Source organism: Heterodontus francisci, chromosome 26, assembly GCF_036365525.1.
Source record: "Heterodontus francisci isolate sHetFra1 chromosome 26, sHetFra1.hap1, whole genome shotgun sequence".
NCBI lineage: Eukaryota > Metazoa > Chordata > Chondrichthyes > Heterodontiformes > Heterodontidae > Heterodontus > Heterodontus francisci.
The window spans coordinates 27,909,588-27,919,418 of record NC_090396.1 but is presented as its reverse complement, the minus strand read 5'-3'; the positions used below and the strand labels follow the sequence as shown (position 1 = coordinate 27,919,418).

Genomic DNA, 9,831 nt, shown 5'->3' with positions numbered 1-9,831 from the left:
TTGAAGTGGATGATCAGCCATGATCGTATTGAATGGTGGAGCAGGCTCAAAAGGCTGAATGGCCTACTTCTGTGTTCCTATGTACCGCTGCTCCGCAGCATTACAAGGGTTCCTCACAGGTGTGAGTAGCCAAGTCTTCAAAGCATAGCCCTTGTCCCTGAGAATCCATCCCTGAAGTCAAATGGGGGGACCTGAAAAGCTGTGGCGTTTGAGACTGTCAAAGTGTGTAGGCATAGTGGCTGCTTCCTGGGAAGCAGACTCACACCTGCAGGAAACACCTTCGGTGGTCGCAGGCCATTTGAACATTGATGGAATGAAAGCCCTTCCTGCTGATGAAGGGACTGGCTGCTCTGTGGGAGCCTTGATGGCAACATGTGTGCAATCTATCACATCTTGCACCTGGGGAAATCCAGTGATGGCCCCGAATTCGATGGCCCTCTCGGCCTGACTGTCATAGTCAGTCCAGTTGTACACAGAGTTGCAGGCCGTCTTGCATAGGGCATTGGCACCTCCTGACTGCAGCATTGGGTTGCTGCCTGTGGGACCCCACACATGTCCCCAGTGAATCCTTGGAAGTTAAAAGGTCAGTGCCACTGTGATCTTCAAGGCCACAGGCATAGGGTGACCCCCAAATCGCATAGATCACAACTCATCCTGTAGTAGGGCACATAAGGCGGTGACAGCCTCCCTGGAGAGGCGTAGTCTTCGCTGACAATGCCGTTCGGACATTTGGAGGTAGCTGATTCGGGTGCAATACTCTGTCTGGCGCAGATCAGCCTTCTTGGCATGGCCGGCTGCTGTTGCTCTCGTTATGGAGCTTCACGGGCATGTGCGGCTGTCTCTTGGCCCTCCTTCCATTGGGGGTGTTGCATCACGCCATGGGATTCAAAAAGACAGGGTGTATGAGACCCATGCCAGGTGACCAGTGGGCACCCAGAGCACTGTCGATGCAGAGATGACCCTGCCCTGGCAACTGAGCTTTTGCTACTTCTCCCGGCAGAATCACGGATGGCCCTCAGTGCCCACCCTTGCTGATGGCCACCCTCTCATTCAGCAGTATTGGCATCTACACATCTCACCCAACAGTTTGTTCACTAGACACAGCCACCCAAAGCCAAGCCCGCAGCTTGTACAGCCCCCAAGCCCCATTGCAGAGCACACAGCACTACAGTCCAAAAATGGCCTCCACATCCCCGTCTTCCTCCATGCATTGCTGGTAATGGCTACCTCCCCATTAAGCGCTCACCTCAATGCCACCAGCTTTTAATGGCTGTGAACCCGAAGACACGAGTGCCACCTGCGTCCACTTAATCCCAAGCGCCCCCATTTAATTGTGATGAATTAAATGCAAATGTATTAAAATTAACTGCTCAGCAGTTTAAAGTACAGAGAGAATGTTTCCATGGGAGGCACAATATAAGATAGTCACCAAGAAATCCAATAGGAAATTCAGAAGAAATTCTTTACTTAAAGAATGATGAGAATGTGGAACTTGCTACCACCAGGAGTGGTTGAAGTGAATAGTATAGATGCATTTAGGGGGAGGCTCAACAAGCATATGAGGGAGAAGGGAATAGAGAATTATGATGATAGATTTAGATGAGGAAAGATGGAAGGAGGCTCAAGTGGAGCATAAACACTGGCAGGAACTGACTAGGCCAAATGCCATATATCCTATGTAATCCTATGTAGATGAATTTCCAGCCAGTAATTTCCATGCTATAATAAAGATATGGCAAATTCTTGATTGACAATGATTTCAAGTGCACCATTCTAATAGTTTCTCCTTTTTATAGTCACACCAAACTTTTGTTGACCATGTAATTTCATTGGAGTTTTTCTGTGCAGCATTTTTGTTCCTAGAATGATTATCAAGTCAACTAACAAACATAAGATGACAAAGAAAGGTTTTTCAGAGTTGCAATTTTATTTCTACGGACAGCACTACATTTATAAAACTCTGATACAAAGAAATACACATTTTGTGGATTTCTTCTTTGGATCATTTCAAATTGTCATCTACTCTTCGGCAGAGGCCTAATAGGTAAAAAGAAAATGCAAATGGTTAAGTCAATATCATGAAATGATTGCCTTTAAAATATTATTTATATTATGATTAACCACATAAACTTTTGCCAGCAATTTTAGTTATTGTCAATGCTTCTTCAGCACTATTATTTATTCCATTTCAAAAGCAGTTACATCTACTGTACCTTGACATTTATATCACGGCTTTTACTTCTAAGTTTGTTGACTTGAGACTCTGCAATGTCAGCACGTTCCTCGGCTTCCTCCAGCTCATGCTGCACCTTCCTGAACTTGGACAGATGAACATTGGCCTGCTCCTCCTAAAGGGAATACAGTAGAAGAAATTATCAGATTGCAGGCCAGCACACTGACCATAGGAGAATGTAAACTGTCACTAGGACAGTAAAGTGCAAATTGTTCAGACAGTTTATGACTTTAGCCAAAAGTCATTATGTATTTGGAGGGGCAACTATCAGTTGCAATACTGTGATCTACACCTTTTAATCTTTGTAGTCCAACTATTCACAAACTACACCAGCTTATTATTATTTCTTGGAGAAGGTCAGACAGTGGACTAGTTTAACACATTGTTGCTTTGTGTCTGGGACCTGAATTTGGATCTAGCCTAGATTGGATGAAGGTCTCTGCTCACTGATAGCGCATTGGGAAGTGCAAGGTGTTTAAGTATTATGCTTTATATTTGGAACTTCAGTTTATATGCAATTGGAGAAGGACAGCATGTTCACTTTTCCCATATTGTCCCTTATTAGTATATGCAAAGAACCCAATGCCTGTTTTTGGGACCAACATTTTTCAGGCATCCTCGGAGGGGCAGGAGGTTGGCTCTGAAAATGGGCTACACTCCGTCTGTTTTATAAAGTGTAATTTTTACCCAAAATGTCTTCAGATTAGATGGAGACAACATAGGTAACTTAATGAAATGAGAGAGAAAATAGGTGAGTCTTTCATAAATAAAAGCTGCGTCTGAAGTCTGGATGCTACAAAATACAATCCTGATATTTAAACAGGGAGTGAGACATGAATCTGCGAACATCTATACTGGGAAAACTGCTTGAGGACATCACGCAGGATGATACCAATACTGCCTTGAAGAACAGTAGGTCAGACCCCATGAGAGTCCAGATTTCTTTGAAAATGTTGTGAATATACCCAGTGGATATAATATATTTTGATTTTATGAAGGGATTTTAGGAACCATGTGTGAATCTTTTAAAACAGCCAATTCCCCTGGAAAATAACAAATTCACTAGGTAGATTGAAATTCCTGGACAGTAGAGAGTAGTAGATGAAAATCATGGAAGAGCTGTCAATTATGACTCGGAATTCTGAACGCCATACTCAAGGGTTCTGAAATGTGACTCAAAGCACTTGAGTATAATGAAGTTATTGTAATCTTTTATAGGAGTGTGTGTTTGATAGTATTAAAAAAGGATGTAGTACCATATTAGATTGCAGCAAACTAAGAAGGACTACGAGGAGTACAAAGACAGGTTTAGAATACATGTATGTACACGCACGAAGTGTGGTGAATAAAGTTGGTGAGCTACAAGCACAAAGAGCCGTGCGGGAATATGATGTAATGGTAATAACAGAAACGTGGCTTAAAATGGTAAGGACAGGGCACTTAACATTTGAGGATACAAAGTGTTCAGAAAAGATCGGGAAGGAAAAATGGTGGGAGAGTGGCAGTACTAGGGAAGACCTTCTGGTATTGGAAAGAGAGATGTCCTTGAAGGGGCAAGGACAGAATCCATTTGGTTAGAGTTAAGAAGCAAGAAAAGTATGGTCACGCTATTGGGGGCATTCTATGGGTCTCCAAATAGTGAGAGAGAGAGAGGAGCAAATCGGCTGGGAAATGACGAGATGTGCAAGAACTATAGAGTGCGATACTCAGGGACTTTAATTACCTAAATATCGGTTGGCGATTGTTGGAATAAAGTTTAAGGAGGGGGAGGAATTTCTGAAATGTGTTCAGGAGAACTTCCTTGACCAAAATGTTCTCTGTCAAACTTGGAAGGAGCCATTGCTGGATCTGGTGCTGGAGAATGAAGTGGACCAAGTGTCTGTGGGGGAACATTTGGGTAAGAGTGATCGTCATATCATCAGGTTTAGATTAGTAATGGAGAAGAGCAACGAACAAACTAAAGTAAAACTTGTAAATTGGAAGAGGGTTAACTTCAATGGGATGAAAGGGGATCTGGGCAGGGTAAAATGGAATCAAAGAATGACAGGAAAAAAACTAATGGAACAATGGGTGATCTTAAAGAGGAGATATTTCAGGTACAGGCTAGGTACATTCAAACAAGGGGGAAAGGTATGGGAACCAAAGCCAGGACTCCTTGGTTGATGAGGGAGATAGAGAATATGATGAAACAAAAAAAAGTGTGTATGATGCATGTCAAGTGACTTCTTCAAGTGAGAACGAGGCCAAATACAATAGCTTGAGGAGAAACAAAGAGGAAAATAAGACTGGCAAAGAGAGAATACGAAAATAGAATGGCAGTTCACATAAAAAGGACCCAAAAATCCTCTACTGGCATGTAAATAGTAAGTGGGTAGTAGGAGGCAGGATGGGGCCTATTAGGACAAAGAGGGTGACATATGCTTAGAGGAGCAGGGCAAGGCTAGAGCAGTTCCGAAGAAGGGTCACTGACCCGAAACGTTAACTCTGCTTCTCTTTCCACAGATGCTGCCAGACCTGCTGAGTGAATCCAGCATTTCTTGTTTTTGTTTCAGATTTCCAGCATCTGCAGTATTTTGCTTTTATATAAGGCTAGAATACTAATGAGTACCTTGTATTGGTGTTTACTAAGGAAGAGGATGCTGATAAAATATGTAGAAGCGGAGATGATAGAGTTAATGGATGGGGTAAAATTTGATAGGCAGGATGTACTGGAAAGGCTGGCTATGCTAAGAGTGGATAAGTTGCCTGGTCCGGATGGACCAGGTTGCTAAAGCAAGTGGAGATGGAGATAGTGGAAGAGCCTTGCCATAATCTACCAAACTTCCTTAGAAACGGATGAGGTGCCAGAGGATTGGAAAGTGGCAAATGTGATACACTTATTCTGGAAAGCATGTAAGGATATTCCCTACTAACTAAAGACTGGTCAGTTTAACATCAGTGGTGAGTAAGGCTTTAGAAACAATTAGAAAGAATTAACAGTCACTTGGAGAGGTTTGACTTAATTAAGGATAACCAGCATGAATTTGTGAAAGGCACATTGCATTTGACTAATCCAGTTGAATTTTTTGATGAAGTAACAGAGAAGGTTGATGAGGGGAATGTGGTAAATGTTGTCTATATGTATTTTAAGCAAAGTACCACATAAAAGGCAGGTAACAAAATTGAGGATCATGAAACCAAACCTAAAGGTGTGGCAAACAATAAGGATGAATCCAAGTGACTGCAACAGGATATAGATAGGCTCACAGAATGGGCAGACAAGTGACAGATGGAATTAAATACAGAGAAGTGTGAGATGATGCATTTTGGCAGAAGGGATGGGGGGAAGCAATCTATACTTAAGGGCACAGTTCTAAAGGACCTGGGGGTTCATGTGCATAGATCTTTGAAGGTGGAAGAAAATATTGAGAGTAGTTAGCAAAGCATTTGGGATCTAGGGTTTCATACATAGAGGTATTGAGTACAAAAACAGGGAAGTTATGCTGAATCTTTATAAAGCTCTGGTTAGGCCATAACTAGAGTATTGTGCCCAGTTGTAGTCACCACATTTTAGGAAGGAAGTGGAGGGTCTTTAAGAAGGTGCAGAGGAGTTTTACCAGAATGGTTGCAGGGTTGAGAGAGTTTAGTTACAAGGTTAGGTTGGAGAAGCTGGGGTTGTTCTCCTTGGAGCAAAAGCGATTGAGGAGAGATTTGATAGATGCGTACAAGATTATGACAGTTTTAGATAGCGTAGGCAAAGAAAAGCTGTTCGCATTAGCTGATGGTACAAGGACTTACGGGACACAGATTTAAGGTTTTGGGGCAAGAAATACAGGGTGTTGTGAGGAAGAACCTTTTTACACAGCGAGTGGTACGACCCGGAAATCACTGCCTACGATGGTGGTGGAAGCAGAGACAATCAATGATTCCAAAAGGAAACTGGATGGCCACTTGAGGGAGATAAACTTTCAGGGCTGTGGGGTTAGAGCAGGGGAATGGGGCTGACTGGATTGTTCTACAGCGAGCCGGTATAGACTTGATGGGCTAAATTGGCCTCCTTCTGTGCTGTTATGACTCTAAGATGGTAAACCCATTATTATAATCCTATGTACACTTTCTGGGCACTTTGGGCTAAAAATTGGTCTACACCTGCTTTGAGTGCAGGGGTCGCAATTTGCACTCTGTCTGCGCCCAGTCCCATTGAGGCAGGCAGCATGCAAACTTCATGCTGTCTTCTCATTTGCCTGATTGTATGTGTTGCCGAGTACAACCCATGGTGCTGGCTGGCTCAACAGGAGGACCTAGAAGCATGCATGGATAGCACATGTTCAGTTAGTCTCCAGCTTGTAAAGGCAGACTATCCCTCTTAAAGGGGAACTGCACTCATTATAAGGAAACTGCTGCTGAGTGCTGGTACTGCAATTGCTTCAATTGCAAACAACAAAAATGAAGCACCAGGGTAAAGAGAGAATGGCCAGCTTCATGGACTTGGCACTGATGGCCTTAGTCATGGAGGTAGACAGAAGGAGAAGGCCATCTTTCTGCAGGGGACCAGGAAGCCATCAAGGAATGGCCCCCGAAAGGAATGGGAGCAGGCAGCAAGGGAAATCAATGCAATGAGTCTGGCACCAGGGACCTAGCAGCAGTGCCGGAAAAAGTTCAATGACCTCATATGGATAGTCAGGGTCAGTGAATGTATGTTCAAAGGACATCTCCTATCTGCCACACCTCCAACCTCTCATGCGGCCCAGTGCATCACGCCCCGATCACTCACCCAGCAACAGTTTTTAGGACTCAGGGCTCTCACCTAAATGCACATACTCCACCTCAATCTTACACTTTCCAATGATGCCAACCCACAATCACCTCACGTTGAGTCTACATAATTCCAGCTATTCAGCCATGGCAGCCACATTGTGTAACACTGTGTTTGGGCAATCATTAACATTCTTTCATCTCTCTTGCAGGACATCGTGGCATGAAATAGGAGGGAGAAAACAGAAGCCTGCATCCCTTGAACCTTATGAAGCAAATAGTGCTCTACAACATCGTTCCGGCTGTGATAGAACCCATTGTATTTGCCCTTGCCAAGAATATTCAGGATGATGGTAGGTTACTGCTTTATGATCCTGCTCAACTCCCAGGTCACCCTCATCCCGCTATCTGGCATTAACTGCAAGCTGCAGATGGTGTGACCATGGACCTCTTGCTTTCTACCTCATCCCCCTTTCCTCAAACCTACCCTTCTGATTTTCTGCTTTCAGATACCCAAGAGCTGCCACCTTCCCAGTCACAGCAGCCTCAGGAGGAAGAGAGAGAGAGCATTAGCACTACCACGGTGGGGCATGAAGTTGCTGCCCTCTCTCAGGATAACAGCATTTCTACTCCCACCACTGCCACTCTGCCAGCCAGTCCAAACTGCTTCTGCCCATGCTGAGGTGGCGCAGTTTGAAGCCGGGGTCTCAAGGCTTAGAGTTGCTCAAGTTTGTCCTGTAAAGCCATCTGCAGTCTCCCCCAATGAAAGTCAGCAAGCCATGCTGCAGACACTGGGGTGGCACTGCATAGCAGTACTATGACGGACAAAAAAGCACCCGCAAGACGGGCACTTAAGAGAACATACAAGAATAAACAATTCATGTTCGTTTGCATAAGTGGATTTGCTTTTGGATATAGAAGTTATGATAAGGTTATTGTTGGTAGTTGTTATTGCAGGATCTTGGCCAAGAGAACACTGTGATGTGGCATTCCAGAATGGATGGTAAGGTCGGGAATGGTGGTGAATTAAAGTTTTCCTATGAATTGGAATCTGAGCAGATACTATCAGACTACCAGCCAGAAGCGAAGAGGTCACAGATGCATCTTCCCTACCTCCTCCTCCTCTTCCTCCTCCTGAGATAGCTTCCAGAAGCCTTGTGGCAATGGCTGCAGCCTCATGATGATGATGTTGTGGAGGATGCAGCAGACCACCACGAACTTGGAGACACACTCTAATGTGTACTGAAGGTCTCTGCCTGATTGGACCAGGCAGCAGAAGCATTGCATTAGCACATCGATGGTTTGCTCCATGATTCGGGCAGCACAGTGGTTAGCACTGCAGCCTCACAGCTCTAACGACCTGGGTTCCGTTCTGGGTACTGCCTGTGCGGAGTTTGCAACTTCTCCCTGTGTCTGCGTGGGTTTCCACCGGGTGCTCCAGTTTCCTCCCACAGCCAAAGACTTGCAGGTTGATAGGTAAATTGGCCATTGTAAATTGCCCCTAGTGTAGGTAGGTGGTAGGAGAATGGTGGGGATGTGGTAGAGAATATGGGGTTAATGTAGGATTAATATAAATGGGTGGTTGTTGGTCGGCACAGACTCGGTGGGCCGAAGGGCCTGTTTCAGTGCTGTATCTCTAAATAAATAAAAAATAGATATTCCTGGTGGCTCCGTGGTTTTCATTATACACTTGCTGTTCTCATATGATTACTGGCAGAGTGGTTGGCGGGAGGTGGGGGGGTATCGGTTAGGTGTATAGCGGGTATACCTTGGCTCCAAGCAGTCACCCTTTGTTTCTTCTTGGAGCCCCAAAAAAGGCAGCAACGACAGACTGCCTCATGATGAAGATATTGTGGTTGCTGCCAAGATTGTGGTTATTCACTGACATTATGGTCTGTGCATGGTTGCATACTCTGCTCCATTTTTCAGTCATGTTACAGGCCAAAACATTGTATGTTTTCAAAAAGGAGTTAGATATAGCTCTTGAGTCTAAAGGGATCAAAGGGTATGGGGCGAAAGCCGGAACAGGCTACTGAGTTGGATGATCAGCCATGATCATAATGAATGGCAGAGCAGGCTCGAAGGGCCAAATGGCCTACTCCTGCTCTTATTTTCTATGTTTCTACAGACCCAGAGGCACTGCAACCATAACCCCCATATTTCCCACAGATTTGAGTGAGCAAATTCTCTGCCCTCCCTAATTGGATGCATCAACTCACCAACAGACCTCCAAAAACAAGTCACAGTACTTCCTCAAACTTCTCCACAGCAGAAGTAAGTCAAAAACACCTCACCTGCAAGTTGAATGACCTGATCCATTAATTAACATTAGTGGGAGCTTTTCGTGCAGCTGACTGCATGTTCAGTTGTGACTGATTAGCACAGGCGTTCACCGGATCTGTGTGGTCCAAGTTTGAAATACTTGTGTGAAATTAGCTGGAATGGCTGATTTGCATCACGATCCGACTATTCCCGATGCTACTGGTGCACGCATGGCTCTCATGCATTGTCCCGCTTCCCAGCATGGGGCATCATGCGGGCAGTATTGGAAGTGGCTGGCACTTTATGCCTTCGGAGCAATGGTGTCTAATTTTGTGGCCATAACGTCCAGAAATTTTTGATACATTTGGGAGTTCAGTTACTAGTAACAGCAATGATTCTGTACTTTAGGTCTGTGGTCTGAACCTAAGTTAGCAGTGGAAGCTTACAAAGCTGAGTATGTTCTCATTGAGTAGGGTAGGATACCGAATACAGAAACCAAATGACCTTATATGTTTTCTGTGTAAACAAGTTGTTGGTGTTCCTAATTTTCTTTTAGTATATGCTTCATGAATATTTGATGTTCTTTATACTGCAGGAAAAAA

General features: G+C 44.3%; 1 protein-coding gene across 1 annotated transcript in view; it reads right to left on the bottom strand.

Annotated features, from left to right (window-relative positions):
• Positions 1-2,019: 2,019 nt before the first annotated feature.
• LOC137384496 (myosin-4) overlaps positions 2,020-9,831 on the bottom strand; it is a 29,973-nt gene continuing 22,161 nt past the window's right edge. The window contains exons 38-39 of the mRNA XM_068058634.1: positions 2,214-2,348; positions 2,020-2,037 (exon numbers count right to left, since the gene is read on the bottom strand). Coding sequence (XP_067914735.1) covers positions 2,020-2,037; positions 2,214-2,348 — 153 coding nt within the window. The remainder of the gene's footprint in view (positions 2,038-2,213; positions 2,349-9,831) is intronic.